We start from the raw sequence: 14,543 nt of genomic DNA, 5'->3' as shown, positions 1-14,543 counted from the left end.
TTTATGTCTAATTACCCGTTATTATACAATTTTACTAAACAAATCTAAAACAGTGAATATTAACTGCTTTCGATGATAATTGTGGCGGAAAAACACTTCTTCAAACACAAAACGTACTCTTTGGTTTGGTTTTCCTCGTCACTTAGGGGGTTCTTGTCGTAGTTGTTTATTTAAAAGTAAATTAACTAAAACTGTTTAAGTTTTAGGTACCGTAAAGGTGCACAAATTGAACAAATACCGGCATGTGATAATTCTATCCGAGCCACGGCATACAAGGATATAAGACAGACCTTCACATTGATAAAATTAGTGTGGAGTTCTAGATCGTTTTATTCATACTTTTGAACGATTTAAATTGCATCATCAAAAAACTTTCAGTTTTCCGAAATGGATTACCTTCAAAATGTTGTGCCCCGTTATCCGAGCTACTTTGATGTATGTTCTATTTTTGTTGACATTACTCGGCCTACTTCGATCGTAAAACTGTTAAATCATGAGACTCTGTCAATAAAAAATAAGAAAATTGCAGCCGCAATAACTATTTCCACATGTATAAAGGCGAAGTTTATTTGTACATATGTACAGATACTGCTGAAATTCTATTCAACTGCCTTAAATATTTTTTTGCACTTTATGTCTAAGCAATATTTTGTAAGGGAAATTTTTAATTTTTGATTTGACCCGTTTACTCTTTTAAAAGGACACGTTACTAATGGGCGACCTCATATAAGCCCATTTGACTACACTCAAGGTTGAAAAAAGAAAAAACACAAGTCTCAAAGATAGTAATATTTGAAAAAAAAAAATGTTCTAGACCCGCCGATAGAACTTTCTCCTTTTAGTCTCAAATGAAAGAGGGGACCTTCAGCTTTCGTTTGGTGGGTGTTTTAGCGATACCGATTTTTTTAAATTAATTTTGTTCTACCAGACACACCGTGCGTTATAACTCAGTCAATTCCTAAACAATTGACTTGAAATTTTGTTCACGGCTAGATACTATACGTATCTCATCGCGTTCCAAAAATTGTGTCAATTGGTTGAGTTATAGAAGAAAAGTGCCCTTCGTGGCCGAGCGGTTAGCGGCGTTAGTCATTTAGGTGTCTCGTAAGCCTCGGAGTGTGGGTTCGATTCCCGCTCCAGTCGGGGAAACTTTTCGTCAAACGGAAAATTCTCCACTGGGCCACTGGGTGTTATATGTGTTGTCCGTTGTCGAATGTTAGTAATGTTCAGTCTGTAGAGGCCCGCAATGTTCGAAGAGGATGTAATTGTCTTTTAAAAATAGGACCCCTGCCGAGATGGTTCCACTTCCCTATATCTATGCGAAACAATTATCATTTATGGAACAAGCTGGAGCAGTGACCGAGATGGTTTCGAGGTACCCCGAATGAAACGCAAAAAGCAGTTTAAATTAGTTTTTTACAACTACGATAATGATCAGATGATCGTACCTGCCGAGGGAGACGGGCCGTAAGCAACCTGAGATGTCGCCACGGGGTCGGAAGTTGTACCTGCCGCGTGCATCGGATTCCTCCAGGAATTCCTTCTCCGGGGCAGGCATGAGAATGAGACTTTTTTCTGCTTACCGTTCATCGATACAGGCAGTAAAATAAAAACAAAACAACGGCAGCACCAATACCATCAGACGCCGCGCCGACGGCAGTCAAGCAGACGCTTGATGGTTTTCGCTTCCCCACGAAAATATTTATGAGCAGTCATGCTGAGGCGGGTGATTGCGAAAAATGTCAAATATTTTCAACTGCTAATAACTCACTTGTTTTAACACATAATTTAAATCTATTTGCACAAATAGCTAGAGCACACTCCTAGCTTTGTGATGCATGTAAAGAAGTTTGTCTAGAAGCGGTTTGAAACGCAGAAAAATGCGAAAATGGGAGAGACAGAAATTTTTGTCGTCGTTGTGCTCGAGTACTGGCGCTCTCGCGCTTGGAAACCGTTTCGAGGAAGAAGGCTGCTGGAAAAAAAAATGTTATGACATTTATTTTTCGAACAGTTTGAGTTTGGCTGGGCATGTGATGTTCGTGTGGAAAAATGTCAAATGTACAGCCGGTAATCGTTTTTTCCAGTACATTTCTCATCCCTGCTCCGGGGATTCCTTTTCCGACTTTTCCCGGAACATCACTGGGGACTTCAAAAGTTGTGGAAATGGGTTTAGATCACAGGCTCTGTACCAAAGGCGACGTCTCGCCAAGAAGAAAATTATAATCTTACCTTAAAATAATGGCCAGCATTCACGTCGGAGGTATGGCCCGTCGCATGTTTGTGTTCATGGATTGAATTTTTCCCTCAATCCTTTTAAGTAAATTCACCGAAGGATTGAACACTCATTCGGAAATATTAGAAAAAAAAAACAATATCATTGTTCCGTATATCATGATGGTCTGTTGCAAATGATCCGCTACGTTCACGAAGTTATGTGAACGGGTGTATCCAGAAACGCATATTTGCTCTTCTCGCGACTTGTTTATACACAAGGAAGGTAAATATCTTATGTTTTCGCGGCAATTCACGCGAGCCTTTAAAAATTTCGAAATACTTTTCAAAGCAGCCTAACAAGTGCTAAGATAGCAAGTACTTATTTAAAATGATCAATGTTACCCCGGATTACAATGTCAATAAAAATTATCTGTTTGAAGTTCAAGTCAATTTTTTTTATATGCGGGTTGTTAGTTGAATTACGCGAAAAATGAGTAATAACTTTGAAATTTTAAGTAGTTCAGATTAAGCGTTCAACAGAAACCGATAGTAAACTCATACGTAAAGTTGTCACCCACTGGGCATTTTTTTGTTATGTTTTGCTCGCATCCTAAGGTAGACTCGCTAAAAGTGGCTGTTGTGTACATACATACACTATACGGTTTAGATTTCCATCGAAATTGCAATACACTTTTGTTATGTAAGCACATCCTTAAGGTGGGTAGTCAAAAATATTTACACAAATCTACCTCGCCAGATGAATTTCTGCAAAATTACCTAAATTTATCTACCCATAAATATGCTAAACGGACTATAATTACCGACTGGCTTCTATTCCCCCGTTTTGTTGTGTTACGATCTGCCTTAGTAGCTGTCAGCATTTTATCCATATCTCTTCCAGTGCGCCAGCTGATTTTGTTTTCGTGTTGGGCTGGAGTGCGATGTTTGTTTTGAATCGAAATCAAAATGTTTCTAGCGCTTAAAAAATCGCGACTGTGTAAAAATTGCTGCATTTTAAGTAAACAATCAATTCTCACCGCAAACAGTGTGGTTAGGAATCATGGCTTGACATCTCATCGAAACGAAAATGTGCGATCTATATCTACCGGAGTTCCACGGTTTTCGCACGGGACGGACCGGTGGAGCGAGGATTTTCAACAATACGGATTGACTTTCGATTCAATAAGCAGCAAACCACCGAAAGATGCCCGGGTGGTCATTTGCGGAGGCGGAATCATGGGTGCTGCCGTTGCATACCAGCTGGCTCAACGGGGTTGGGGCCAACACACGGTGCTCATCGAGAAGGGACGGATTGGCGAAGGGAACCCTTGGCATTTCAGTGGTCTACTGGGGGAGCTGAAGCCGACCTATTCGCAAGTTCTACTGGCCCAAACATCGCTGGAATTGATTAAAGAGTTCGACAGGAAGGGTCTTCCGACGGGATGGAAACAGACGGGTTCGCTAAACCTGGCAAGAACCCGGGACCGGATGACGATGTTCAGGAGGATGAAATCGCAGAGCGTGTAAGTTTTCGTTGCTTTGTTTTCATAATCTTTGTTTCTAGAGTAAAATCGTGTGCTGCGCATCGGTGTGATAATTATCATATAATTTGAGTGATATCGTCAAAAGTGTGCTCAGAGTTAATATTTGTAAAACAATTTATCATTTTCAGCGCGTGGAACGTAGAATGCGAGCTTGTGGCGCCTGAACGTTGCAAGGAGCTTTGTCCAATTATCGAAACTGATGATCTGATTGGTGGATTGTGGATTCCGAATGATGGCATTGGCAACCCGAATGCCTTTGGCCAAAGTTTAGTCAAGGAATCGTTGGAAAAAGGCGTGACCGTAGTCGAAAACTGTTCTGTTGTTAAAATTAATCAGCACAACGGTAGAGTGAAATCAGTAGATACAACTAACGGATCGGTGGAGTGCGTATACTTTGTCAATTGTGCCGGATTCTGGGCACGTCAAGTAGGTCAATTATCCGAGCCTTATGTAAAAGTGCCCCTGCATGCGGCCGAGCACTACTACCTACATACAAAACCCATCTATGAACTTGAGTCCAGCATACCGGTAGTTCGTGATCTTGATGGGCACATTTATTTCCGGGAAAATAACGGCTGTTTGTTGGCGGGTGGTTTCGAAACGAAAGCCAAACCTGCATACGAGGATGGTGATATTCCGGCATCGATTGCGGAACGGAAACTCCCGGCCGATTGGGATCATTTCCATCCGCTGCTGGAGGAACTGCTACACAGAATTCCGACGCTCAAAGAAGCCACCCTGGAACGACTGTCCAATTGTCCGGAAGCCTTCTCTCCGGACTGCAAATGGATCATCGGCGAGGCGCCAGAAGTATGAATTAGATTTTTGTTTTTTTTTTCATGGTAGCAATAATAACTTGATTCCTTTATTTTAGATTCAAAACTATTTGGTAGCTGCAGGAATGAAGACTGTTGGTATGTCCGCCGCCGCTGGTGTTGGACGTGCCATTGCCGATATCATAACTCAAGGTAAGTTTGTTGTTTGTATATTTGAATATCGAATTCGCTGTTTGGCTTCATCGTTGCAACTCCTATTGAAATGGTGCGTCTACGATCTTATAACAACTTGCCACAAGGCATTTGGCCGAATTACTAGAAAGAATGGTCGGAATACCGTCTGGACTCGGTGCCTTGTTCAGCTTAGGTGACGGCACTCTTGTGGTGAGTTTTTTCCTCTGGTTAACCTAGATTCGATCAGTTCGACTGTAGGTAGCTCTCGTTCGCATTTTGTAACGTAGGAACAACGATCCCATGATCCTATGCAGCATTTGGGGGGAGCGCTCCGAGGATGCCGACGAGCCTCTCGTTTTGGCAATACTTATCCTGCCGGCATCGATCGAGAGATTTTTGAAGTACTTATGTACCTTAATTTCTCCCCTATTCCTTGCCCTTGGTAGGATTTTCTTGGAGTTACGGCGTCGCTCGTGCGACCGAGATTCCCAACTAGGTTATCACTGGTCGTGACTGTCCTCCATGAGCAATCACTTTACTATTACCGGCTTATCGAAGTGCGAGATCTGTCATCCACGATGACTTTCGATGGCTCTCAGCTGCACTGCTGCCACCTTTCTCCATATTCGATTCTATGCCAAATCGATAGATGGTCACTGTGTCTATACTCATCTTCCATCCACCAGTCAAAGCTAGAGTTTTGACTCCGGCTTCAAAAGGTCACATCGAGTAGGGCCCAGCTTCTTAGATAGCATCCAGTTTGTCCCATAAGACAGCTTAAGAGTTAAAATTTCCACCGATGTCCACTAGATCCTGCCAGTGTGCTGAGTAGCATGGCCGAAAATAGGTGGATCGGCCACCTGAAAAAGGCATTGCAACTGCAGTAGTACACTACGTTGAACACTTCCTAGTTTTAAACTGAGAGCTTTCTCTGCGAATGATTATTTTGCATGTATATATCGTGAGGCAGGCACAAACATACTCAATGCCTAAGGAAGTCCAGCAAATTTCCTTTATGAAAAGTTCCTGTACCGACCGGGAATCGAACCCGTTATATCCAGCATGCTTTGCAACCGGCTTAGATCAGCATCGCCTTTTGCCCACAGTACGCCGTACATCGTCGCCTGCTTCGACTATGCAACTTGAGCCACATAGGGAAGTTCGCCCTTTCGCCTACGGCTCCGGTGAACTGTGTGGTTTCGTGCGACTTCCTGTCCGTTTTGATAGACCTTTACTTCCAGCACGCGTCGAACGCATTTTGTTGTTTGGCAAAAGAAAAGTGCGCTTTTTGACAGCTATCCTTCCCAACCAAGGAGGTTTTCAACAGCGATCGTAATGGTTATTTTTGCAAACAGGGTTGGCACAGGCCTTTATGGGGACTGAAGAACCGGATCAGTGCTAATCAGGAGTGTTCAACTGAACCTACTTCCACCTATTCCAAGGAACATGGCTCTGCCTTTTTCTTGCGTTCGGGAAAACTCTCTCATCCAGGCACCTCTGCACTGCAGATTTGGAAATATCGAAAGCCTCTGCAACGACTGCTTTAATGACCAGACTCGGGATTCGACGTGGCCCTTTACTATTTTCAAGGATTTTTATATTCCCGCAAGTTTTTTCATCAGTGACCATTTATTCATCGTCAGCCCCAGCCTGTGGCGATCTATGAAAGGAGACCAAGCATTCGAGTCATGGTTGTTCTGACGGAGCCATCACACCTCGTGCCTTGGCCATCACAACCCTGAAGACATCGTATGGTGGGTTGATATTGGCTTTCGGATATACCCCTTCACAACGGCCTTTCTGATTGGCCTTATTTTGGTCTCGAACACGACCCAGGCTGCCACGAACGCCACTCGTCGTTCGTCCAGCTCTACTTCTGTTTGTGCTCTCTGCATACGTCGTCTAGCCAGTAGACAGGAGCAACACAGGTTCGCGATTGCGTAAGTTCGCCAATACGCCGATGGCCTACCCTTCTTAGGCATTGAATTTTCTAGGCATGATGGTATCCCATACACGTGGGAGCCTCGCTACCAAGTTGTCGCCGACCAGACCAAGTGTAGAATAATTTCATAGAGATTACTTGGCAGTTCGTTACAGTATCGACTTCAATAAAAACCGACAGCGTGCAAAAGAAGGGCGACTACTTTCCACGTTGACACTGTTCCTCCTACCAGTGTGTACTTTTTTATTGATACATCCATCACCCATCGGGGTAGTGTGGGGTTAAGGCCATCTTCAACAATATAAGTAAATGCCGGGAATACACTATCTTCGGCCCACTAAACACATTCCCATGGTCACCAAACTCTACGTCTCTCCGGAACCACCAAGAAGACATTGCTTCAGAGAGGGGCTAGTGCACATCGCACCCTCCAGGTTAACTGCATAGTCTGCAGCAACGACCATCGATGACTCGCTTTGGAGAGTCCACCACGATACCTATAGCATGGTAGCGCTTAGTCAGTTTCCCGGAAGGTCCTCACCAGTAGATCGGTGCCACGACAGCAACGCTACCAGGACGTTCTCTCCGCGGCCACTTAATCGCTGTAAAGGTCGATTCCGATCGCAGGGCACCGGCATGACCTACGAAGCCGATTCCGAACCCTTGTTCTATTGTATCGCGTCTGAACTAGCCATTCTCCGAGACCACGCGTCACCTCCTCTGTAGCTCCAAGACGATGTGGGTGAGAGCCGTTGGAACCTAGCCGAACTCATCCATACACATCCTCTGTACAAGATTATCCGGAATTGTGTCTTCCCCGGACATTCGGAAGAACCTGGAACCATGGCCTAAGAGGACCTGAGTCAGGTGGTATGTTACTTCCCCATGGTGCCTGTTAATCCTACTATCTATCCTCGATATCAACCTAAAACTGTCCCACGCGCGCTGCCATTTGACCATGGAGGCCATCCCGGTAGTCCTGCGTATGCATCTTGTGCCGCGCATTCCGAAGTACTCTGTGTCCTCCCTTATAAGGATGCCGATAGGCACCATACCAGTGGACGGTACGCGTTCGCTACCCTCAGACACATCAGCCTGTAAGTACTTTCCAGCTTACCACGGTAGCTAAGTACCGATACTTAGCGCTCCGTCCGGATCTGGGACCTTACCTAAGGGACTTTGCTATCCCCGCAAGTTCTTCATCGGTGACCATCTCCTCATCGCCAGCCCAGTCCCCGGCTGTCCTTTGAAATGAGATCAAGGACTAGGAACACGATGCGGAAAAAATCCCCTCGATGATCCCCTCCAACATCTCTGGAGATTGTTCTGTTGGAGCCATTACACCTCTCTTCTTGGCCATAATTTATTTATTTATTTTACTCCGTTTGTAACCTTCCATCATTACTTTGACCAGTCTGGTATGCTTCCTAGGAAGGTCGTTCTCGACCATAATTTTCAATAGCTCTTGGGATATATCAGGAAATGGTATTCTTGGAGTGTTTGCCGTACGGTGACTTTCGGCTTTGAGATTAGGTACTTCAACTTTTTTGATGTTGTAATTTTAAGACATCAAATTCAAATTACTTGCGACCATGTATACCTATTTTCCCCTTTTCTTCTCAGGTTATTCATCGGTGGACCTTCATGAACTCGACATTTCACGCTTCCTGGGACTGCACAACAATCGAAAGTTCCTCCGCGATCGAGTACGGGAAGTGCCTGGCCTTCATTACGATATGAACTATCCATTCTACGAGTTTCGAACCGGACGAAACCTTCGGATGTCCCCGATCTTTCCAGCTCTCAAAGAAGCCGGAGCCGTTTTTAGCCAGGTAATGGGCTACGAACGACCTGCCTGGTTCGATAAGAAGCACTCGTTGGATGAGAAGGGTGTACCGAAGTTCAAGATTGCCAGTACCGATGGATTTGGAAAACCACACTGGTTTGACCACGTGCAGAGAGAGTACGAGAACTGTCGAGAACGAATCGGACTGAGCGATTACAGCACGTTCACAAAGATCGACCTGTGGTCTAAGGGAAGAGAGGTGGTAGATCTGTTGCAGTATTTGTGTTCCAATGATGTAGATCAACCGGTGGGGTCAATTGTCCACACAGGAATGCACAATCGTCACGGAGGGTACGAGAACGATTGCTCGTTGGCTAGATTGTCGGAGAATCAGTAAGTATTTGTTGGCTGATAGGTATTGTAGTGAGTCGTTATCATTTCTTTTATTGTCCTGCAGCTACATGATGATTGCTCCGACGGTTCAGCAAGCCAGATGCAAGGCTTGGATCGATCGCCATTTGACTCCGGGAGGAAGGGTCAGTGTCTCCGATGTTACATCTATGTTCACCGCCATATGTATAATGGGACCGTTTACGCGAATTCTACTGTCGGAGCTCACCGATACTGATCTCTCACCAAAGAGTTTCCCGTTCTTTACCTGCAAGGTGCAACTAGATATTCTCTAGTTAAATCTGAACTCAAAATAACATCTAGTTGATTCCAATTTCAGGAACTTGACGTCGGACTTGCAAATGGAATTAGAGCTTTGAATCTAACGCACACCGGCGAGTTAGGATATGTGCTGTACATCCCGAATGAGTTTGCCTTGCATGTTTACACGAAACTGATGGAGGCCGGGCAGAAGTACGGCATTAAGCACTGCGGATATTATGCCATGCGAACGTTGCGAGTGGAAAAGTTTTTCGCCTTCTGGGGTCAGGATTTGGATACGTTCACCACACCGTTGGAATGCGGACGAATGTGGCGTGTTAAGTTTGATGTGAGATTGCGAACTAATTTGATGTAATAGGCACTTATAATAAAAGTTCCATGTTTCTGTTGCAGAAAGGAGTTGACTTCATAGGAAGAGATGCTTTGCTGAAGCAGCGTGAGAAGGGCGTCGAGAGAATGTACATACAACTGTTGATTAACGATCACGATCCAGATATCGATCTTTGGTGTTGGGGAGGTGAACCAATCTACAGAAATGGAGTATACTGTGGTCAAACAACGACTACAGCCTACGGATTTACGTTCAAGAAACAGGTAATCTCAATTATATTGTAATTTGTGTCGTCCAATAGCCATTACCCAATTGCACATTCCAGATTTGTCTTGGATTTGTGAAAAACCTCGACTTCAAGGGGAAACCCCTCCCAGTAACCAATGATTTTGTCCTGAATGGGGACTATGAAGTCGAAATTGCAGGCATCCGATATCCAGCCAAGGCGAATCTCCATTCGCCCAATCTGCCCACCAAGTATCCGGATCAGGAGCGCGAAGCATACAAAGCGACTCGGGATAAATCGGACGATTCTAGTCTGCTTGCTTACAATAAGTGGTAATCGAGGATAAGATAGGCACAAACGATATTCACACCTTAGGTGTGTACGAGTGACAATATTGAAATTTACTGCAGCAAACGAAAGAGTGCATTCAACTAACAGCGGTTCGTGAAATTTAGTCCTTGTATATATTTTTGAGATGGTTTTTATTTCTTTTCAGCACTGATCAATAAAGTTTGTCTTCCTGTTTATTTTTAACATTAAGCGATATTATTTTACTTATGCTTATTAGGAATATACATCAAATATACATATGACTTATTCTCGAATAAAATTATTTTGAGTAAAACTATACAGGACTATTTTTTACCAAATTATCACAAGACACCTTTGCAATAATGTAGCTCAAGTAAAACTACTTACTTAGATTTTTTAGTTAGTTACTTGGCATCAACAAGGACTTTTGAGGAAAAGTTTTGACATAATAAAAATGTTTGAGGATTGCATCTTCTGAAATTTCTACTGAGATTCCGGAATTCTTTTCCTCCAGGAATTCCTCCAGGGATTCCTTCGATGATTCCTCCAGGGATCCCTCCGGGAATTTCTACAATGATTTCACCGGGAATTCCTCCAGTGATTCCTCCAAGAATTCCTACGGGGTTTCCTCCAAGAATTCCCCCACAAATACCTACGGAAATTCCTCTACGAATTCCTCCAGGAATTCCTCCACGACTTCCTCCTGGAAATCTTCAGGGGGTTCATCCAGAAATTTATCTGGATGTTCCTTCAGGAATTCCTCCGTCGGGTTTTCCCAGGAATTCCTCCGGGGATGTCTTCCGGCTATTATCCGAGGATTACTCCAGGCATTTCTCCAGGGAATCCTCAGGGAAGCTTTCTCTGAAAATTCCTCCGGGAATTCGCCGGAGGAATCTCCGTATAAATTTCTAGGGGAATCTCCGAAGGAATTCTAGGAGGAATCTCCACATATATTTTAAATAAAATTCCCGACTTGGGGCAAGACACTGTGCTGGAGAGTACGTTTTTCTTCACAGAGTTGCTCAGAATTTCTCCGGATTCTCGTTTTACTTGAGTTTTGTCTGTTACTATCGCAAAAACTGCCCGACATCCCGCTTTTATTGCAGTTTAAGGGGTGTTTTTCGACAAATTTCGTCGAATATTGGTAAAAAGAGTTACTCAGAATTCCTAAGAGTTACTCTCGTTCGCACAGTGTCTTACCCCTAGGTTCTTAAGCAGTCTTGGGGGATTTCCTGTAATAACCCCCGTTGGAATAACCAGAAGAATTCTTGGAGGAATCCCCGGAGGAATTCCTGGAGGAATCCCCGGAGGAATTCCTGGAGGAATCCCCGGAGGAATTCCTGGAGGAATCCCCGGAGGAATTCCTGGAGGAATCCCCGGAGGAATTCCTGGAGGAATCCCCGGAGGAATTCCTGGAGGAATCCCCGGAGGAATTCCTGGAGGAATCCCCGGAGGAATTCCTGGAGGAATCCCCGGAGGAATTTCTGGAGGAATCCCCGGAGGAATCCTCGGAGGAATTCATGGAGGAATCCCCGGAGGAATTCCTGAAGGAATCCCCGGAGGAATTCCTGGAGGAAACCCCGGAGGAATTCCTGGAGGAATCCCCGGAGGAATTCCTGGAAGATTCCCCGGAGGAATTCCTGGAGGAATCCCCGGAGGAATCCCCGGAGAAATTCCTGGAGGAATCCCCGGAGGAATTCCTGGAGGAATCCCCGGAGGAATTCCTGGAGGAATCCCCGGAGGAATTCCTGGAGGAATCCCCGGAGGAATTCCTGGAGGAATCCCCGGAGGAGTTCCTGGAGGAACCCCGAGGAATTCCTGGAGGAGTCCCCGTAGGAATTCCTGGAGGAATCCCCGGAGGAATCCTCGGAGGAATTCATGGAGGAATCCCCGGAGGAATTCCTGAAGGAATCCCCGGAGGAATTCCTGAAGGAATCCCCGGAGGAATTCCTGGAGGAAACCCCGGAGGAATTCCTGGAGGAATCCCCGGAGGAATTCCTGGAAGAATCCCCGGAGGAATTCCTGGAGGAATCCCCGGAGGAATCCCCGGAGAAATTCCTGGAGGAATCCCCGGAGGAATTCCTGGAGGAATCCCCGGAGGAATTCCTGGAGGAATCCCCGGAGGAATTCCTGGAGGAATCCCCGGAGGAATTCCTGGAGGAATCCCCGGAGGAATTCCTCGAGGAATCCCCGGAGGAATTCCTGGAGGAATCCCCGGAGGAATTCCTGGAGGAATCCCCGGAGGAATTCCTGGAGGAATCCCCGGAGGAATTCCTGGAGGAATCCCCGGAGGAATTCCTGGAGGAATTCCTGGAGGAATTCCTGGAGGAATTCCTGGAGGAATTCCTGGAGGAGTTCCTGGAGGGATCCCCGGAGGAATACCTGAATGAATCTCCGGAGGAATTCTTGGAGGAATCCCCGGAGGAATATCTGGAGGAATCCCCGGAAGAATTTCTGGAGGAATTCCTGGAGAAATCCCCGGAAAAATTCCGTAGGGAATCCCCAGAGGAACTTTTGGAGGAATCCCGAAAATATATCCCAGTAGAAGTTTTAGGTTAAATCCCGGAAGGAATTCCTGCAGAAATCCCGGAAAGAATCCCTGGAGATATCCTAGTACGCATTCCTCGAGGATACCTGGGAATCCCAAATGGAGTACCTGGAGGAATCCCAGAAGGAATTCTTCCTAAATAGGTTTCCAAAATATTTGGATTATACTGCAACAGTATTTGGCAACGACCGATACGGAATCCGGTAACTAAATATAGCAGTGACCGGTGAGGAAATGAGTAACTAAAGTGAAATGACAACTCCGTGGGCAATAATTTTACTCGCCCAGATAGTTGCAGATAGTAGCCCCCGGTAAACTTGCTATTAGAACACAGAGCTCGCACCAAACCACTTTTCTTAGTTTTGAATTTACCTATTTTACTTTAACACCATAACAAGGGTCTGATGGAAGAGGTCCTAAACGAGGGTGTTGAGGTCAGGGCTTTCACAGCGGAGGCGTCTCTGAAGCAGGGATGGGAACACTCACTTGCAAAGAGTTAAACTCACTTGGTAATTTCTCCGCGCAGAAGCGTGCAATCAAGAAATGATGTATGGACGACTTTTGCCTTGTGGTTTTGTCTAAAACTTTGCCGAATAGAGTAGGGATCGCACACGAATCGTAAAGTCGTGACAGAGCTGTGAAAGCGACTCTCCACGAGGTGAGTGTAATTTATATTCACCTCGTGGAGAGTTGCCTGCGCAGCTCCCTCACGACTTCGATATGCGTGTGCGACCCCTACCCTATTCGACAAACTTCTAGACAAAATCACAAGGCAAAAGTCGTCCATACATCGTTTTTTGATTGCACGCTTCTGAGTTGAGAAAACTGCAAGTGAGTGTAACTCTTTGCAAGTGAGTGTTCCCATCCTTGCTCTGAAGGTGAAAACCCTAAACAAGAGCACGACATTGCGGCAACCGTGCGAGGTGAAAGGGAGTAGTGCAGCTGTTCGGCAACGAAAAGGCCCGGCAGGGATACAGGTGGCTTTAGTACAGCTACCAGAGGCAGACGTTAACAAGACCGTTAAAGTAAAAAAGCTCAAGGCTTTTCAGGTGTTTGGAACCAGGATGCCAGTTATGGGACTGTAAAGGCCGCAGTGGCTAATTTCCCCAACAGAAGAGGAAAAAAAAGGCCCTGACAGAAGCAAGCTATGTAGTTGTGGTAAAGGCCATACGACACTAGGTTGCGCAAACCCTCCCAAGTGTTTGATTTGTGCCGGGGAATTCACAAAAAGTAAGCACCAAACGGAAAGCCCAAGGGGCCCGACCTTCAGAAGCGCCACAGCGTTATCTGCAGTAGTACAAATAACTCAGCTGAACCAGAACCACTGTAAGACAAGCTCATCAACTGCTTTGTCAGGCAGGTTCTGAGTGGGGGACAGATATCGCCATCATATCAGACCCATTCAGAGTACCCACCGGTAACGGTGATTGGATTGCTGATAGCTCCGGAAAAAAGGCGGCGATGTGGCTGACGGGTAAATACAGGGGATACTCAAAATTATTATTAGTATTATTTCTTTATTATAGAGATTTTCAGCCCTAGGCTGGTTCATCTCTTCATACTCAAAATAACTGGGACAGGTAAAATTTTCACTTTTCAAGAAATGTTCAAGTCGCTTTAACTTTTCTAAAAGGGCATCAAATATTCTCAAATTTTTACTGTAAGTTCATTAACTAGTTGTGTATTAGTGGTCCAATTTTGGAAAATATCGGGTCATTCTGCACGAAGTTATAAAGATTCTAAAAAAAGGTATAATTATCCGACAGCCAACTTTGAGCTGTTATATGTCCGGATTCAATGAACCGAATGTAATGAAATTTTGATCATTTATGACTTCTATTATGAACTTTGAAAAATAGTTGACTTGATTTGAAATTATTAATAAGAAAAAAAGTTATAGCGATTTCATTTATTCAATGTTTTTTCAGTTAACTTATCTATTTTTCATATGCATCCCATTACTTTTTCAATTTAATGAAGGTTATTTGGTTGCTTTCCTTTGAAACATAAATATATTA

The 14,543-nt window shown here is 44.7% G+C and overlaps 1 protein-coding gene across 1 annotated transcript; it reads left to right on the top strand.

The window, feature by feature from the left end:
- Positions 1-3,054: 3,054 nt before the first annotated feature.
- LOC134291464 (pyruvate dehydrogenase phosphatase regulatory subunit, mitochondrial) lies at positions 3,055-10,293 on the top strand. Its single transcript, XM_062859228.1, has 8 exons — positions 3,055-3,737; positions 3,887-4,568; positions 4,633-4,726; positions 8,274-8,829; positions 8,894-9,101; positions 9,167-9,436; positions 9,502-9,702; positions 9,765-10,293. The coding sequence occupies exons 1-8, from the start codon at positions 3,181-3,183 to the stop codon at positions 9,999-10,001; spliced, it is 2,805 nt and encodes a 934-aa protein (XP_062715212.1). The 5' UTR covers positions 3,055-3,180; the 3' UTR covers positions 10,002-10,293.
- Positions 10,294-14,543: the final 4,250 nt, after the last annotated feature.

Source organism: Aedes albopictus, chromosome 3, assembly GCF_035046485.1.
Source record: "Aedes albopictus strain Foshan chromosome 3, AalbF5, whole genome shotgun sequence".
NCBI lineage: Eukaryota > Metazoa > Arthropoda > Insecta > Diptera > Culicidae > Aedes > Aedes albopictus.
Note: the sequence above shows the minus strand (reverse complement) of the source record. Positions and strands in the feature narration are given on the sequence as shown.

What these genes read in the sequence shown, in the direction of transcription:
- LOC134291464 (XM_062859228.1), top strand. Translation starts at nt 3,181, where the DNA reads ATGTTTCTAGCGCTTAAAAAATCGCGACTGTGTAAAAATTGCTGCATT. An exon ending in GCTAGATTGTCGGAGAATCA is followed by an intron (nt 8,830 to 8,893) that starts GTAAGTATTTGT and finishes ATTGTCCTGCAG; the next exon opens with CTACATGATGATTGCTCCGA. An exon ending in TGTGGCGTGTTAAGTTTGAT is followed by an intron (nt 9,437 to 9,501) that starts GTGAGATTGCGA and finishes TTTCTGTTGCAG; the next exon opens with AAAGGAGTTGACTTCATAGG.